The sequence below is a fragment of the Helicoverpa armigera genome, chromosome 14 (assembly GCF_030705265.1).
Source record: "Helicoverpa armigera isolate CAAS_96S chromosome 14, ASM3070526v1, whole genome shotgun sequence".
NCBI lineage: Eukaryota > Metazoa > Arthropoda > Insecta > Lepidoptera > Noctuidae > Helicoverpa > Helicoverpa armigera.
This window is the reverse complement of record NC_087133.1, coordinates 10,335,682-10,354,404: the sequence shown is the minus strand read 5'-3', so window position 1 is coordinate 10,354,404 and position 18,723 is coordinate 10,335,682. Positions and strand designations below refer to the sequence as shown.

The window sequence follows — 18,723 nt, the reverse complement described above, 5'->3', positions numbered from 1 at the left end:
TCCACGCGGAACTAAGCCGAAATCGATCTCAGTGACGTGCACTTGGAGAGGCCTATGTCCACCAGTGGACTGCGATAGGCTGATGATGATGTTACACTTACATGTTACATTTCAGAAAATAAAACACATAAATGGCAGTAATTACTTCAACTTTATTTTTTACAAAAACACATTGGTCACAGAAAACAAATACCCATTTTAATTACAGTATATTATAATATTATACTTATGTATTGCAACCACTCTCACATGTTTTACTCAGTCTAATAAAGTCACTGCGGTTTAGGACCTATATCTGCGTCCAGCGCTATTTGTTTACTTATTAACACTGACTGAACAACATTCAATTGGGGCCAAAGCAGACTTATTCTTACATCGATGATTCACGCTCCTAAACTTGAAATGCCCGAACCAAGCCTAAACCTTACACTCTGAGGAATCCATCGGTGATATCAAAAGCTAGTCTGCTTAGGCCACTAATACAAAATTAGCACATTTCGACACGGTACAGATAAACTATTGCACTAATATTTTTATAAATACATGTCTTTCAGGACCTTTAGTACTATTAGCAGAATACAATTTTATGTGAGTCAATACAAGAAAAGAACATAATGATACAATATTCATCCACACCGCAACGATTAAATAATGAAATGGTAACATTCCGATATTCTAGGGAAATTATAGTTTTATTTTCGTGAATAAATTGAAATAGCCAAAAAATATATTTGATAAAAATATTTGTTATGTGGTTTAATAATTTAAATTTAATGCATGTTTTTAATTGGTCTTACACTAATCAATGCCTACAATACAATAGCCGTGGAGTTCTACAAATTCTTTCGCTTTACGAAGATATTAATAATTTTACAGGTTTACACAAATATTTACGTTACTATTTACATCGTATCTTAGTTTAGATCCGAGCGCTATAACATGAAATATAGTTGAAAGGCCGATAGTATGACGCCACAAATACTACTCGCAAGCGAAACGTGTGGCTCTGAGCGTGGTTGCAATTTTCGACATCTGTCATTGAATTCATAAGCCACCATTGCAACACATCTAAATAACAAATAAAATCATGATAAACAATTAAAAGACAGGTAAAACTTTAACCTTAACTGCTAATTAACAACTCTGTGTGAGCAAATACTTTTAAACAAAAAAATCCTCGCTTACAATAACGTATAAACTCCTTTGTAGTTGTTACACAGGTGTCACAAACTTGGTAATATTTTCTCATAATTTACAGCGAACTAACTGATCTTTCAATATTACGTTCAAGTACATAATTAAGTTGTCTTATTCTTTAAATACATAGTTATTGAAATAATCTGAAATAAGTTTAAATATAATAGTTTCTACAGACGATAACATTAATGCAACTTAAATTAACTGAGATGTGTAGATCTTTCGAGAAAATTGCATTAAAATAAATATTTAGGTATTTTGCGCTGTTGTTTTGTGTAGTAATAAATAACAAGGAAAAATATAAAACTGTAGGAACAAATGCGTGGACATGTTGTGTTACTAAGAGATAGTGAAATAAATACATAATTATATTAAATGCTATATTACATAAGATTAAACTTGTTTCAGTCACCTCACGTAAACTTTAAAATAAATTTCGATTAGGAGAAAAATAAACATTTTATTTAATTTACAATAGAATGCTAAAATTGATATAATGTAAGGTGACAAATCGTGGAATGGTTTTTAAATATATTAAAAATGAATCGTATAATACAAACCACCCTTAAATAAATAATACATCTAAATTGCACTAGCTAAATTTTACATAAAATGTCTATACAGGTTAACATGACACTTTGTTAAGATTAAGTTATTTGTAGAAAGATATTGATATCAACAATAACAGCAAAATGTAAGAGTACTGAAGGGTCAAATTAAACTGTATAAACCAGCATCTATTTGAACAAATTTGATCACTGAATTGATTCAGAAACATCAGGTATACTATAGATATGATGTGCTTACACTCCGTTGTAAAAGTGTACAGTACCTTAGAACTATAGCATACAGAAAAGCTTTCTCTATGATGAACTGACACAAAACCAAGGACTACTTATTAGGGGGAATTGCTGAAATAAAAAAAAAACTAGTTAGATAGCTACAGTAATAGTCCTTGTTACATATTATTATGTATCAACATTTTGAATATGGTGTAGATATAGTTTTGTGTAACTTTATTTCCAAGAGATATTTGGTCTAATTTATATGCTGTCTATATACTTTATTGACTGCAGCACTTGTTCAACGGAGCGCAAGCTTACAATATATTACTGTGTATATCATTTACTTAATGTGAACACTCACTATGCACGATCACGAATCTATTATATTTTATTTATTTAAAAGTCAATTAAAATAGTGGAATTTGGACTGCGTCGGAAATACATGGCAGTGGTACATTATTCCTGTGAGATATACCTACAAATGTTATATTAAATACTCTTTGATGAAAGATGTTATGATAGAATAAGTTCTAGGTAAAGATTTGTCTATGAAATTCTTGCTTCATACAAGTAAGGCGTGCAATTTGAAGAGTAATGCAAGAATGAGAGATCGATATATTCGTTGTTTTGGGCGCGGAACCTACCATGGCACAGCACTACCAAGAAACATTCAACATTGATATGAACTGAGGTCACAGCTTCAAAATATTCGGACTTTAGGCACGTAACGTCATGTAGAATTTTACGATAAATATATTAATTATATAATCGTAACAGCTTAGTTTATTTTTAGTATTATTACTCGCGTAGTTCTTTGATTTTCAGCTTTTATTAACAAATTATCGTCTACATTACGTGTATTGCGGAACTATTCTATATTGCCCTATTTAGACGGCAGGCAGACTTGTTCCTTGGCTTACGCGTCAATGAAATCTGGTCTTTATTCCCTTACAAACACAGTCCAAATTCCTTTCTCGAGTAGACTAGCCGACATACTTGCATCACTTCCACGCGAGTTTGAGCATTTTCCTGGAAGCGAAGTACTTGGTGCTGTAGGTAGCGAGGATCAGACCGGCTAGCACTATGGTGATGAGATAGTAGTCGAAGTCGTCTTTTAGTACATCGAAGGTTTTTGATGGCGCTACTCGGGTGTAGAATAAATCTGTGAAAGAAGATTTTTATATATTCAGAAATAGAAGTAAATAAGACACTACGGGTTGCGATTTAACTTTTGAGTTGTCAAATCACCGATTATACTGAAATTACCGGCTGACGGTCGGCAATTATACGGCTAGTTATGGTTTGGTTGTCGTTATAGTTAAATGGAGCAACTCATTCTTATGTATTCTATCAATTCTTGCTGTTGAGCTAACTTTACTAGGCACTTGACATTCATTAAATAAATTCATTTTTGCTCAAATTTAGACTGCGACTATTAGGTTTATTTATTAAATAACTGACAGACCTCGACAAACTGATTCTTGCATTTTAAAATTAATATCTCGTTACCTAGAATATCGTAAACACCCCATTTACACATAAAATGAGTAACATAATGAACTCACCAAGTCCAGTAGTAAGCACGAGACTAGTAGACTCCAAGCCGGACGGCGCGGCGTATATTCTCTCTGGCCGCGCTACCGTCAGGTTGTAGTTAAGCCGCGCGTCACCCGGCAGGGGTAACTCCGGCGCGTATGCTGGCAACACCACGCCTTCTTCTGAGATGCCGCCGCGACGGGCTTCCAGGTATATCCAGGGAACTTCCACGATAGCTCCTGAGGTTAGTGCCACTGGAATAATAGGTTTATTTTAAATTACGTTGTTTTATTACAATGTACGTTAGTGGACGATAAATTCGATTAGAGCTTTTTCTTTGTCGATGCCTCTATGGACGTTACGTTAGATGCCGTCCAGCGCCGCTTGCCTCGCTACAGCTGCACTGTCGCTGGGTGGGGAACACTCACACAGCACGTGCTTGTCAGTGAGGCTGCGCTCGGTGGCGGTGAGGGCGGCGGCGGCGGGCGCGGCGGGCACGATGCAGGCCTCGCTACAGCTGCACTGTCGCTGGGTGGGGAACACTCACACAGCACGTGCTTGTCAGTGAGGCTGCGCTCGGTGGCGGTGAGGGCGGCGGCGGCGGGCGCGGCGGGCACGATGCAGGCCTCGCTACAGCTGCACTGTCGCTGGGTGGGGAACACTCACACAGCACGTGCTTGTCAGTGAGGCTGCGCTCGGTGGCGGTGAGGGCGGCGGCGGCGGGCGCGGCGGGCACGATGCAGGCCTCGCTACAGCTGCACTGTCGCTGGGTGGGGAACACTCACACAGCACGTGCTTGTCAGTGAGGCTGCGCTCGGTGGCGGTGAGGGCGGCGGCGGCGGGCGCGGCGGGCACGATGAAGGCCTGCCGCTCCACGCCCGGCGCCCGCTCCGTCGCCAGCGAGCTGAACGCGGCGCCCGCCTGAGTCCAGCGCTGCTTACCCTCGTACAGCTCCATGGTTGCTGAGGAGATGACAAACATATAGTAGGACAAAGAAATTAGTCCCTAAAGAAGAATATTAGATCGCGCTAGGTGCGCGGCGCGAGGTCATGCGCCGCGCGTGTCGCGCACACGTCGGCCAGCTCACGTGGCGGCGGGGTCGGTGACCCTGCGGCAGCCACACGGTCACCGACCCCGGTCGCGCATAGTCCACTGCACGCGCATCGAGCGACAACTTTTGTATGCCTACCTCCTTACTTCAATACAGTCTTCCTTGAGCTTCATAAATAGTATAGGCAGGAATCAACATTATGACGTCGATTCAAGACTAAACAAGCATTGGCAAGTTATCCGAATTATATTTCAAAACAAACGCAACAAAAGGTGCAGCACGTTTGATTTTTTTGAAACGATTAACATTGACAGCTTTATGCTAAAATAACTGTCTATGAAAAAAAATCAAACACTTTAGTTTATAATCAAAATTCAACATACCTATCACGATAAAAAAATAAAACATAACATCACTTTCAAAACCAAATAATAAACTTACCGATCTCAGTCCTCCGATGTTTATCGTTGTAGTACAGATACGCTAGATAGTTCTCCGAGTGCACAGCGAGAGGCAGTGCTCTCGCGCGGCGGTGTATCTGCGACGCCACGATGGCGCCCGACGCGGCGTCTAAGCATGTTGCTACTACTACATCTGCAACACAAAAATATTAAATATTTTTATGATATAATAATATCTTACATAAATAGCTTTTCAAAAGTTTTTATTTAGCTTGTTTTGTATGTATACTACGGTGGATTCTTTGAACAAATGTCAACAAACGTAAACCTGCTCAGCAACGTACTGCCCATCTCATCTCCACATATTTCAATCCTTTGAAAAGGCCCACTAGTCTTGTTGGTAGGCGTCCATCACGCGCCATCTTATACGACATCTTGTACGACTCTTTTTGCGGTGTATTTTGTAATTTGTATTGCCGCTTTTGTTTTTAATGTTGTAATATTTATTTGTAGAAATGTCGTTGGTTTACCTTACTAAATAAATAAATAATGTTTCGGGTGTGGGAACAGAGTGTACTCGGTCCGTGGCCACCTTGCCCAGGCTCGACTATATGCTGGGTATGTTACCTTTATGCAGCGGGTCGGGTCCCTCGGTGAGCACGAGCACGAGGTTGGGGTTGAGGTACTTGTACAGCACGGCGCGGTCCGGCAGCACGCGGCCCGGCGAGTGTACCCGCTCCGTGGCCGACTTGCCCTGCACCAGCACGATGCGCTGCGAGCCGCCGCCCAGACGGACCAGCCAGGTGCGGACTGCGATCGCTGACTAGAATAACAGAAGAGATTATTAAGAAAAAGGGAAAAAAGGTATATTTTGATGAATTTCTTCCAAGAATATAAGGATCTCAATATTCTTAGGGTGATCCACGGTCGGTACTGACGTCGCTCAACCCAATAGAACCTGCGCGCGCACAGCTACGTGGCGTTGTCGGAGATCATCGCTCGAGCTCGCTCGCGCACCGTCAGCGCTGACGACACACACTCACCATTGCTTATGCACCTAGCCTTATACATAATTTCAACTTTGTATCTTTTCACATTCCAAAAGAAAAGTACATTGACAAAGAGACAGCTATGTAAAGAAGTGATCCAACGATAAAGATAAACGGATCTGCTGGAAGAGATTCCATTAGAAGTAAGCAATACCACATCACTGAAACTTATTTGAAAAAAAAAACTTATATGAATGAACATTAGCTATAGATGGAGAATAAAAGCTCGCTCACTAACCTGTCCGTTGTATACAATAGCGTAGCCCTGGACTCGCGCAGTACTCCTGTCGGCGACATACATGAACATGTTTTCCACTAGTGGCGCCGCCGATTGAGGGAATACCTGCAATAAAAATGAGTATATATAAGAAAATTCTTGATAAACTGTGTACTTTTGTCGAGTTTTTAATTTACAAAAATAAACAAGGAATAAATTATTTAAAAAAAAATAGACAGGATTTGAGGTCAAACGCTTTCAACAAACAAACTTTCATAATTTTTGAAACTAAACTTAAAAACACTGATTATTTTTTTGGGATTTTATCAAATTAAGCCCCATCCACATACCTGAACATTTTCATCCTTATCCAACAGTATGAGAGCATGTAGCTTCTCATTGTCTGGTCGGTGCAGTATAGTGCACTGTAGAAGCTGCACGTCTAGCTCGAGGAGTCACTCTCTGTTCCACGATGATGACATTAATATAATCCCTATTGCTTATCTACTTATCCACATACCTGCACATTTTCATCCTTATCCAACAGTATGAGAGCATGTAGCTTCTCATTGTCTGGTCGGTGCAGTATAGTGCACTGTAGAAGCTGCACGTCTAGCTCGAGGAGTCACTCTCTGTTCCACGATGATGACATTAATATAATCCCTATTGCTTATCTACTTATCCACATACCTGCACATTTTCATCCTTATCCAACAGTATGAGAGCATGTAGCTTCTCATTGTCTGGTCGGTGCAGTATAGTGCACTGTAGAAGCTGCACGTCTAGCTCGAGGAGTCACTCTCTGTTCCACGATGATGACATTAATATAATCCCTATTGCTTATCTACTTATCCACATACCTGCACATTTTCATCCTTATCCAACAGTATGAGAGCATGTAGCTTCTCATTGTCTGGTCGGTGCAGTATAGTGCACTGTAGAAGCTGCACGTCTAGCTCGAGGAGTCACTCTCTGTTCCACGATGATGACATTAATATAATCCCTATTGCTTATCTACTTATCCACATACCTGCACATTTTCATCCTTATCCAACAGTATGAGAGCATGTAGCTTCTCATTGTCTGGTCGGTGCAGTATAGTGCACTGTAGAAGCTGCACGTCTAGCTCGAGGAGTCACTCTCTGTTCCACGATGATGACATTAATATAATCCCTATTGCTTATCTACTTATCCACATACCTGCACATTTTCATCCTTGTCCAACAGTATGAGAGCATGTAGCTTCTCATTGTCTGGTCGGTGCAGTATAGTGCACTGTAGAAGCTGCACGTCTAGCTCGAGGAGTCACTCTCTGTTCCACGATGATGACATTAATATAATCCCTATTGCTTATCTACTTATCCACATACCTGCACATTTTCATCCTTGTCCAACAGTATGAGAGCATGTAGCTTCTCATTGTCTGGTCGGTGCAGTATAGTGCACTGTAGAAGCTGCACGTCTAGCTTGAGGAGTCGCTCGCCGATCAACGTGCCCGTTATAGGGTTTAAGCTTATTATTAGCCCGTTGCCTGTTTCCTGTTTGAAATATGAGTGGTGTGAGTTTTGAAGTGAAGTGATTATTATAGGTCAGAGGTATGCTTCGTGGAAAAGTTTATGTAACTTTCATATCAAATATACCCAATACAAAAGTTTCAGTAAGCTTTTTTGCAGCAAAATATGCTCTTATCTTGCCCATAATGAAACATTTCGAGAGTTAGTAAATTAAGTTGTTTTGGGATAATTGCAAGACCTGTCCACAATTGGTCTTCTCAAACTTTAGGCGAAGGTGGAGCAGAACAGAGATGCTTTTTAATAACCTATCTAATTTCTGGTGCCTAAATCAGATATTGTACCCACCTAAAGCTTGAATTTTCAACCTTTGCTACAATAAACAATCATATTGCCGCATATTTACATATATTTATATTTTATAAATTCAATGTATTCCTCACCTCATGTTTCCCCACAATAGTAATATAAGCGTCATGCGGCGGATGCCGGGCGGTGCGGCGCGTGAACACTACGGCGCCCTCCGTGTCGAGGCTGGGCTCGTAGTACTGCCACAGGATCGCGCCTGATAGGTTGTCCATGCCGAATATCTGGAAGTAATTACTGTATGTAAGTATACAAGTAAAGTGGGTAAAGTGGAGGGGAGAGTTACAATTTAGTTTTCATCTACGATTGACGTGTGGGTCAGTTACAAGTATTTGAGAATGTATGCAACCATATACAATAACACCCTTCGACGGTTTTGGAAACTCGGTGTTGGAGAAAAAAAAAAAACGGAAAACCAGATTTATAAAAAAGAACATTAAATCATTCTGGTTTCGCAATTGGTTTTCAAAATGGCCAAAGAGAAATAACAAGACATAGCAGGTTGTGAGAAACCATAAAGATTGACAACCGGTGTTACCGAGGGTTATTGAGTTACCCATCTTCGACCACTACTAAGAGCTTCCTCTACTTCGGCGGGCTGGTGCTGCACATTACCTTGCCAACATCAGTGACGAGCACTATGAGCTTGTGCAGGCCGAAGTAGTCGCGCACGAGGGCCAAGGGCTGGTGCTGGGCGGCGCCTTCGCCCTGCACACTGTTTACTAAGGTCTGTAGTTGCTGGAACTGTGTCTGCAGACGTCGGGAGAACGCTGCCCAGATCGAACCTGATGATTATTGAGATAGATTTTATATTTGAAGCCCTTGAATGTCGAAAGTGTTGAAGGGAAACACGTTTTTAAGTACGTTTTGAATGCTAGCTGCCGTCTGATCAAAGCGGCAGCAGCACGTGTCTTCGGCAGTCGGGGTCCTTGCGGTCCGCAGTTGCAGTCGGCAGCCAGCACTCGAAACGTACCTTTATATTGGATATGTTGTTGTTTTAGTGGAAACATAATATGTTAGGATCTAGCTGTCTAAAGAAATTTATCAGATCATGCAAGGACATTGTTTCTGACATCTCGTTTACGGTGTTGTCAGATTTGTTATAGTTTGTTGTAACAATGAAGCCTAGGATCAGAACACACTTTAAAATAACTGTTTACTGGCATTAAACACACTAGCTATAAATTAATAACACTGAAAATAATGTGAATATTTCAACCATCATACAAACAAGCACACAACTACAGTACTTACTATACATCTTGGCAGCTAGAACATAAGATAAATATAAATAAATAATCAATAATAATACCATACTAAATAATGTTATACAGGTAAGTATATTGTTATGAAATTATGAAGATTTGATTATAAATTACCCCACATTTGAATTATAAATTAGTATGTACATATTATGTAAAGCTGAAAAACACATGACATGTCATAAAATAAATAATATTCCAATAACTTTATGCATATAAAAAGATAGGGCATCAAGTTCTCAATATCACTATGATAATTATGAGAACATCTTTTGATATACTACTACAGCCTCAATTCAAAATTTAATTCACTTCATCATTTATTCCCTTTGAAAGTTTCTTCTCAGCTTATTATACATATTTCTCTTAACTTAAATAACAGTTTGTAATACGTAACATACCTTCTTTCTGATCAAACTCGGACTCTATGGCAGCATCTAGGTCTGAGACTGGCAGCTCCACAAACTCCACAGCTACAACGTTTGCTAAAGCTTCTTCGCGAGACCATAGGACACGACCTGAATGAATGGAGAAGTGTTATGAAGCTTTTTTGATTTAATTATTGGGGACTTGTACTCTCTACAAAATTTTGGTCTATTATCTCAACAGGCACACAATTTGTTTAAAACTATAAAAGGAAAAAAGAGTTGTATGTATCCCATTATATTTGCCAATTAATTGGTCAAGAATCGATATACTTCAACTCAATAATACAACTTTTTATATGTGTTGCTTCTTCCTTAGTTTGTAGTATCAGTTGATAATTTATAAAAAAAAATGATTTGTATTTGTTGTCCTTGTCGGTGTCCAGATTTAGAATTCTCAGCAATTTATTTTGCAGGAAATTATACTTCAAACTCTGACTAGTGCAAGACAAAGTTTAATCAGCAATTTCACCAACCTCCTTGCTGCATAAGATGTACGGAATCATCGCCTCCAGTGACCAGTATCCTACACACGAGCTGCTCCCGTGCCGACTTGGTACAAACTGCTGACGAGATCTCAGGGTCGGGCAGCTTGAGGTCGCGGTCTGCCATGCGGAGCTCTGGTAACTCCGCCCCTGATACGCTGTTCGCTTGTATTGAGAAGCCCTGGAGAAATTAAGATTTAAATCGATATACTTTTGAAAATGTATGGCAAAGCTATGACAATTTTTTATTAAAGTAGGGATTTGTTATTCACGACTCTACTCTCAACCTGGCCTAGAAATTATCTAGCTTTGTACTATGACAGGTTTGCAAAACTCATTTCATCAATGCCTTGTTTGCTGTATAGAAAACAATTTTTTTTTAGGTAAGTTCAATAACACCAAATAATATGAAATGCATGTATTGCGAAAACTGATATGGAAGACATATAAATGTAATTTAGGCCAATAAAGTTGCTGAAATAATGTAGTTGGAAAAAAACCACATGAATCCCTTACCTGACTATCATCAAGCCACGCCTGCAACACAACTGGTCCATTAGCGATATCCAGCAACGTAACACTGCCCGTCGGATCAAACACAGCAGTCTTCAACACCTCAAACTCATTGTGCTTTATCATAACAATCCTTTTATCATCAACTATAAAAGCTGGTAGGCCACTGTTGCCGTCCACTGGGCGTAAACTACCATCGTACGAGTTGAGGTCAACGAACTCTGCGAGTGGTCGGCTTATAAGCTGTACAGCGTTCGATGTCACGTCGAGAGATAGAAGCTGTTGGCTTTTCATCTCCCCGGACACGCAAGTGTAGTAAGGCGGAGTTAGTACGCATCTGCAAATAAAATTGTAAGTATTATAAATTGGTGAGAAGATAATAACAAAGAAACTACATTGACATTGTAAAAAACTTTTTATGGGTTCAATGACTTTTAAGACAATAGGATTATGTCTAAAGATTTATACAATATACTTGATATAATTACATCCTTATAACATAGCTTCCACACTGTGCTTTTAAGCATTTTTATTTTTTTAAATATGGATTTTTTCCACCCTTTAGTCTTAAAATTACAGATACAAAAATATCCTCACCCATCATTAGTCCAGGAAGCAGGCAACTTAGCTGTAGCTCCCCTATTCTGTCCCGTCATGAGATGGTACATGCTGACTTCAATGTGTGACCCAAACATGGGCAGCATGTGTACCAGCATGTTGTTCTGAACCCACCACTCGGAGAAGTCCGCTTGATCATCGTTCTGGAGGGTTAATGACCACTCCCAGATCAGGACCCCTGTAGTAGACAGTTATTTTTAGTAATAGAGAATGTCACTTGAGAAATAACAAGAGATAGATAAATATGGATAGGGGTATAAAGATTGGTGGAAGTAATGTGAATAGAAGTACATTAATATTAACAAACATACTTCTAGAAAACACCCATTATGCTATATTATTAAACTTTAATCTTTGCATGGTGTAGGTAGTTAGTTTATCGCTTTATTGCTATTGTTTTGCTTGATAAAAATGGGTACATACCTTATGAAAATATATATATATCTTGAAGTTATAACAGAATGGATTATTTTATATAATATACTATTTTATAATACTATTTCATTATTAATGAAATGTACAAAGGTGGACTTAACGCAGAATTAGTGAATTAAAACTGTATTAATTTCTATGTAGAACTGACAAATGTCACAAAACAAGAATGCAGTTCTCATCAGAATTGATGGCGGCTAGTTATCTGACAGCATCTCATTGTACAACTACTAACCATTTCACTGTCCACGATCCGGACACAATAGTTAAACAATCAGTGGGTATCACATATGGCTCATGGGACAGGGAAGTTATTAATAACAAAAAACAAACACATACCAGTACTGGAGTCCCATCCTCGCACCAAGTAAGGATTGGATCCGGTGACCGTGACCACTTTGTCGGAAACATGTAGAAGCTGGATGTTGCCCGCAGAGGCGCTCTCGAACACGTGGCGCCATACCACTTGACCTGCATAACAGAACCTTGGTTATGTACTGAATAACTAAATATTGTGGTGGAATTTAAGTTAAAAAAAATATATATATATATGCATATGCTGACTGCAGTCAGCTTATTTATAGTTCTTTTAAAATAAATGACATGAAGTATAGAAAAGAATAAAAACTCTATTTATTTCATATGTTGCACGTTTATACAACAAAAAAAATTAGGTACTTTAAGAATTACAGGCTTGATAGGCTTGATTAAAACTTGAAAGCAGACAAACCTTAATGTAAATAATGTGTTACATTAAAAAAACAGGATGAAGTCCAAACAAAATATACCTGAGCACTAAATAAATAAACATTAAGGAAAATATCACAATAAATTGAGGCAAGTAAACTTAATTTGTCCTTGCAATCTAATAAGAGCAATTTACGATATATTTTAATAATAAGAACTTTGTTACAATACTAACAGGATGATCATCAGTTCACTATATGGTCATTCCTAATATATTATCTATCTGTTGTTTTATACTAGAGATAGGAATTTGCCATGAATAGGAAGGGAGTGTGTCAGTATGACGAGTGACAGGGGAAAATGGAAGAGGATGACATATTGTGCCGACTCCAAATAAAATTGGGAACAGGGCAGGAGAAATTTCACATTACTAGTATTGAGCTAATGTCACAATTCTATCTCTAGTAAGCAAATCAATTGATAGATTAGAAATGGTTATAAAAGATTTTAGAAGTAACTTTAAGTTTGTTTAGAAAGTGCAAGTTTCTGATGAAATTGATAGTTTTAAGGCAGGCTGGCAGATGCATCAGTGTTCACAGAAATATGATGCAATTGAACTGAATAATGATTCTATTGTTTGACTTTGTTTATGTAAATTGGATAACTGTACAGTATTTGTGTAGACATATTTTGGTAGATTATCAATTTATTTATTTGTACAGTATTTTATCTAGGAAACACTAGTATTTCTTTTATTGGATATAAGGTATGAATAGACGATTATTACTAAGTAGTTGAAAACATACTCTGATAAAATATGACTATGCAGTTTATGAAGTACTTGAATTGTCAACACTAGACTTAGGCCAAGTTAGTTAATTAGATAATCTAATTATTTCCTAAATAAGTATATTGATATGCCGATGCAAATTATCGTGGTAACGCCGGCTTGAAACATTTACAACGGATATACTCAATAAAATCAATTTACCAGTCTTCAAATTTAGTGCAGCTAAAACATTCTCCTCGGTAGCGACAATTATCTTCTTAGCGGTAGATACTGTGTCAAATTGGGAATATTTGATCCTTCCCACGTATGTTTGACGCCTGAAAACGATAATTTCATTAAAAATTCAGTCAACTCAGAGCCTACAATGACATAGAAACACTATAACCTAAAATACACTTACCAGTCGAATTTTCCTATCTGGTCCTCGTAAATGCATACTGATAAGTTGATTAAACTAAAGAATACAATAAACCAATTCAAATTGTTTAAACATTTCAATAAACCCAAAAAATTGGGTTTGAAATAAATTGACAGCAGCCCCATTTCTGAGTGACTGAAAAACTCAGTGTTACTATTTAAAGTTAAAGCTAGAAGTTTTTACACTTTACGGCAGAAAAATAATATTATAAATTATTTTATTAAAAAATATTGTTATAATAATAAATATATTATTAATACGTAAAAACAATGGTACATGTAGTTTGCAATGAAATATCAATATAATTTTAACATACGACAACATTATTCTTTAACGTTAAGTTCCACGCAGAATTTGTAAATCTAATGGTAACTTAAAGTACATAACGTTTCGAAATGCATTTATCACAAAATCTTATTATTTGTTTTATATTTTAACCCTATTTTTAGTATTTATTTTTTTGTGTAGAAATAAACCTGTCTTAGCAAAACGCATTTTCAAACCCACAATGTAAACTTATTTGGCTGGGACATTTAAATAAAATTCTTCAATAAAATTACACTATTATATTTATAGGTAGTTAACGAATACGCAGTTAGTATAAAAATATTTAATGAGCCAAGTCATAATCAAAGCGTCAAGGGCTGCTCCCGGCTTCATAAGACGCTAGACAGGGCCGCTTTCACCGCGCGGTCACTTACATAAGCATTCCAGGTGCATTTGCCGACAGGCTGCATCCATAGAAATTATGATGTCGGTTAATGAAACGTACCTAGTACTTAGTTAACTACACAGGATTTAATTGCGAAAAGTGCTTTAATTTTTTCTCAGCACGTGCCTCATTAAAATTTACTTTGTAGGTATACAAAGGTTTCTTTACTCCGGAAAATATATTTAAAACCTATAGGTACGAGAGACCTATACTTAAGTAGATGCTTCTAGGCACACATGACGCCGACTTTGAACACGTTTGCGTCAAAGCCGGAGTCTTAGCAACATTTTAAGATGCCATCTTAACTTCGCAAGTTATATTCAAGTCAGCGATTGCATTGAAAATAAAACAATCTCATATTTTAATGGTTTACGTAAATAAATCTTATAAAGGAATAAGATCCTATGTCACTAGGCAACACGCTCGTCGGTATTGATATAGAAACCGGTCAACTGCGCGTGCAATTCGCAGAGGGTTCCATAGCCGGACAGACGGTGTCTAAAGTTACAAATAATGCACTACTTGTCTGTAAGTAATCTTCATTTCATAATATAAAGGAACTTTTTTCTTTCCTTTTCATTTTATATAGGGACTTTTACCCTTAGGGCATACTCTTCCCATGGTGTCCTATAACAGGATAGGCATCAGAACTATGTGGTAAGTGCTTTAGTATGGGGGTAAGCAACTTAATTTTCAATACGTGACTTTTTTTTGCACAACCGAATCGTTGATTAATATTTACTCTGAGGTAGGTACTTAGATCAATATTTTTCTTTTTCTACTCTGTTCGGTCTGTGTCAAAAGTTTCCAAATAAGTAACTTCGAAGTCAGCACATTTAGATCTCGTTTCACTTAAAATATTAGGGCATCTCAACAAAAGCTATGAAGCACACAACTGTAAACGTTATGGCATTGTTTCGGCCGTGTATTTAATGTGTCAGTAGAACTACTTCCACCTTCTGAACTGTACCTACATCCATAATTAGCATACCTATCCATGCACTCGTCTCCTATAGTTAAGTGAAACCGTGTACCCAAGGGACATGACTTATCTTCTATCTCACGAAATCTCAAAAACAAGAACCAGTCTTTATCTTGGGAGTTCCACTTAAGACGTATGTGCTCATTAAGACGGGATTTTACGTAAATCAACCGAATTAAGGGTTTGAAATAGGGTGACAAAGTCAGTATAAAAGTGTCGGGTAAAGCGGTAGGCTCTTTAGACAACCAATGCAGTTATGCAACATTAGGTGCGAATTATGGAATTCAATTGATTGCATTTATATAGTCTTTTTCGTAGTTTCCGCAAGATGTTTTCCTTACTCATTACTCAGTCAGTGGTGTGCAAGAAATAGTTAGGAAGTGCATTTAACTTAGCTAAATTACACTGGTACTTGCTTGACGCGCAATTACTCTTAAACCAGAGGCTGGTGCTCTAACCACTAGGCCACCACGACCAAGACTACGACAAATCCAGAAGATCCTTCAAGGAACACCGCTCTAAGTCTGCAAAATTAGTTGTAATTAGTAAAAACAAGTTGCTCTAAATATCAACAAAATTTTCTATTGTTTATGTATGTAGTCATATAAGCAAATGTTTATTTATAGTGGAAGCTTATCATAATAATATGTTGGCGTACAGGTTATTAAAAATAATAGTTAATCGATAAGGGTCCTTCCCTCAGAAGAAATACCGCGCAAGAACAACGACCTCTCGAGTTCTTACAGAAGACATTTTAGGCTTTCCTAAATAGCAATTTAAAACAATAATACTACTTATGATAAATGTCAAATTAATTTTCCCTGGGTATGTACTTTAAAGTGTGAAAAAGCTGAGGTAAGCATCTGAAAAGGCAGAGATAAGTTGAACAATCGCAGTTAGTTAGAAGGTCTAAGGTAAATAAGCAAGTGTTGCATAAAAGAAGTGCGAATTGATCCACAAATTCTAACTAGCATGCTCTGAAATTGCATACTTATAATAATAAGCGAGAAAACGCCGGCATGAATACTTGCATGCGATTCAAATTGCCGTAAACGTCAATAAACAGTTAAAATGCTTCTTGTATTGTATGGTTGATAATTCGGAATAACTCAATGAGTTACAAACACGCTAAAATGTGGTCTGTAATAGGCGTAAACGGAGCGGAGCGATGGGAGCGAGGTTAGAGGCTTTCGCGCCATTACATAAAATGGCGGGAGTCTCGCTGTGGCTGTAGTTACTTTACACGTAAAGTTCGTCGGATTTTACCGGATTACCGCTTCTAGTATGAACTATCTGTTTATTATATTAATAGGGTATATAACCTCATGATTTAGATTTTTTTATAAGGTTTTCAGGTGTTTTTGTTACCAAAGATTATTTTCGCATGCTTAGGTTCCGCCGCCAAGGTATGGATAGAAGACAGTTTACAGAACTTTTTCGACCTCTGTGGCACGATTCTCCTAATTTTACTTAAGCGCAATTCGATTGACGTTCGACTCGATTCGACTGAGATCCAATCCCGACTCGATTACGATTGAAGCGTATGTGGCATTCCGCTATTTTTTCTTTGAAATAAACGTTTTTATCCTGTTCTGTCATTCAATAATGAATCATTTTGTCTGCAAATGATTTACGATTGCAAAATGATTGTACAGCAAACTACCGTATAGACCAAAGTCATCAAAATAGCAGACCAATCGCACACCAATCAAATGCCAATCGAATACGATTGGTCTTTTATTAGTAGCAGAATGCCCGACATGGTTAAAACTGCTATTACGATCATATTGCGATTCGATTTCTATTCAATTTTGACATTATTAACTTAGGAGAATCGGGGCCCAGAACGAGTCTCATTGGTCTTATTGGATTGCCACCTTGTTGGATTCGGGATAATTAAACACGATTTTCTTCTTCTTGACTTTTCATTAGATTTTCACTAGCTAGTCCGTCTATATAATGACTGGAAATTCTTGCAAATCATCGAAGTAGGTATGATTGCATCACTTTTGCTTTCAATGAGTGTGTTTCTCAAGAGTTTATTTGTTTTAAGGCTTTTATTATCTCCGGGACTACGAATAAAATCTGAGAACATGCCTATATACTATACTATTTATTTTAGTTGTTGATCGAGGAAGAGTTTTCTGCATAAATTCTGCAATCTGCATGTATTTGCCGCAATGCGTTAAATGGTACCTACCTAAATGAAACAAGGCAAGACTAGTACTTATCTTAAAGTTTAATTAGTAATTTCTATTTTACAACATATTGAGGTAGTTGTAAAACGTCGTTACTACAAAATGGCTTGGACACAGACAAAGTTAACACACCCACTAATTATATGACCCAAAAATTAAAACGCTGAACTTCACAATCAAAAGTTCAAAATGATAATGGTGGTGAAATGTAATTTTTCACGTGTGTCATGAAGTTTAAACACACGATGCATGCAGTTAGAGACAGATGGCCGCGTCCCACATGCATTAGCGCATGTGTTGCTACCATACTTACTTTTAAGGCTTCTATTTTGTAGAGAACAACCCGTCTGCAGGAAGTCTTTATTGATCTAATCAACTTGTCCCACTGTTTGCCGTAGACAGACTAACTGTGAATCACAATTTAGCGTATCCAGATACAGTTACCAAGTGGACTTTTTAAATACAGTGTTCAGGAATAGGCTAAAAAGTTTATCTAACGCTACTCAAATTATGCCCAAAGATTTGATAATTTTAGGTATCAAATAAGGTCGTCAAATGAGTACAAACGATAACACTATTTAGTCATGCTCGTGTAACTACTAAAAGATTGATTCTTCACCTACATACATTATCACGCTAATCGAACGGCCGGCTGAAGTTATGCTGCAACTGGTGGTCTTGACGACAGTTATTTGATGCCTCGGAGAAATTGCTCCTCCTTTTATTTGGCAATTATCTTCAAATCACAAAACATTGCCGCTCTAACGATCAGTCTTGGGCATGACATGCATACCAAGTAACTTTCGTATTGCTAATGCTGCCTTATCAAAATTACATGTTGAGGACCAAATTAGGTCCAAAATCAAGGGTCAAACCAGCTGCTTCGTTATAGCTGCAGCTAATTCTGTAGGTACATAAAACATGCCGTAGTACTTACTTGGCTGCAGTAAAATCGCAATCCAACTAGGTCGAAAATCGATCGCTTGCTGTGCATTCCTCCGTAATGTTCGCAACTAGCAACTAGTTGGTACAATATCATTATTGACAAGTTTATTTACGACGTATGCGTGTGTTGCCTAATCAGGTTC

The 18,723-nt window shown here is 37.8% G+C and overlaps 1 protein-coding gene across 1 annotated transcript; it reads right to left on the bottom strand.

The window, feature by feature from the left end:
* Positions 1–132: 132 nt before the first annotated feature.
* LOC110375315 (ER membrane protein complex subunit 1) lies at positions 133–13,914 on the bottom strand. The gene is made up of 16 exons (XM_064037728.1): positions 13,726–13,914; positions 13,527–13,642; positions 12,188–12,319; positions 11,396–11,594; positions 10,802–11,135; positions 10,277–10,466; positions 9,777–9,893; positions 8,729–8,898; positions 8,191–8,337; positions 7,607–7,774; positions 6,258–6,362; positions 5,598–5,793; positions 5,011–5,163; positions 4,304–4,480; positions 3,548–3,772; positions 133–3,144 (listed from the first exon to the last, which is right to left on the bottom strand). Exons 1-16 carry the CDS (start codon positions 13,866–13,868, stop codon positions 2,984–2,986), a joined length of 2,733 nt encoding a protein of 910 aa, XP_063893798.1. The 5' UTR covers positions 13,869–13,914; the 3' UTR covers positions 133–2,983.
* Positions 13,915–18,723: the final 4,809 nt, after the last annotated feature.

Excerpts from the sequence above, each read along its gene's own strand:
- LOC110375315 (XM_064037728.1), bottom strand. The coding sequence starts at position 13,868 with ATGGGGCTGCTGTCAATTTATTTCAAACCCAATTTTTTGGGTTTATTG. Across the intron at positions 12,320-13,526 it reads TGCACTAAATTTGAAGACTG|GTCAAGTGGTATGGCGCCAC; the intron begins GTAAATTGATTT and ends TCTGTTATGCAG. Across the intron at positions 11,136-11,395 it reads GCTTCCTGGACTAATGATGG|ATGCGTACTAACTCCGCCTT; the intron begins GTGAGGATATTT and ends TTTTATTTGCAG.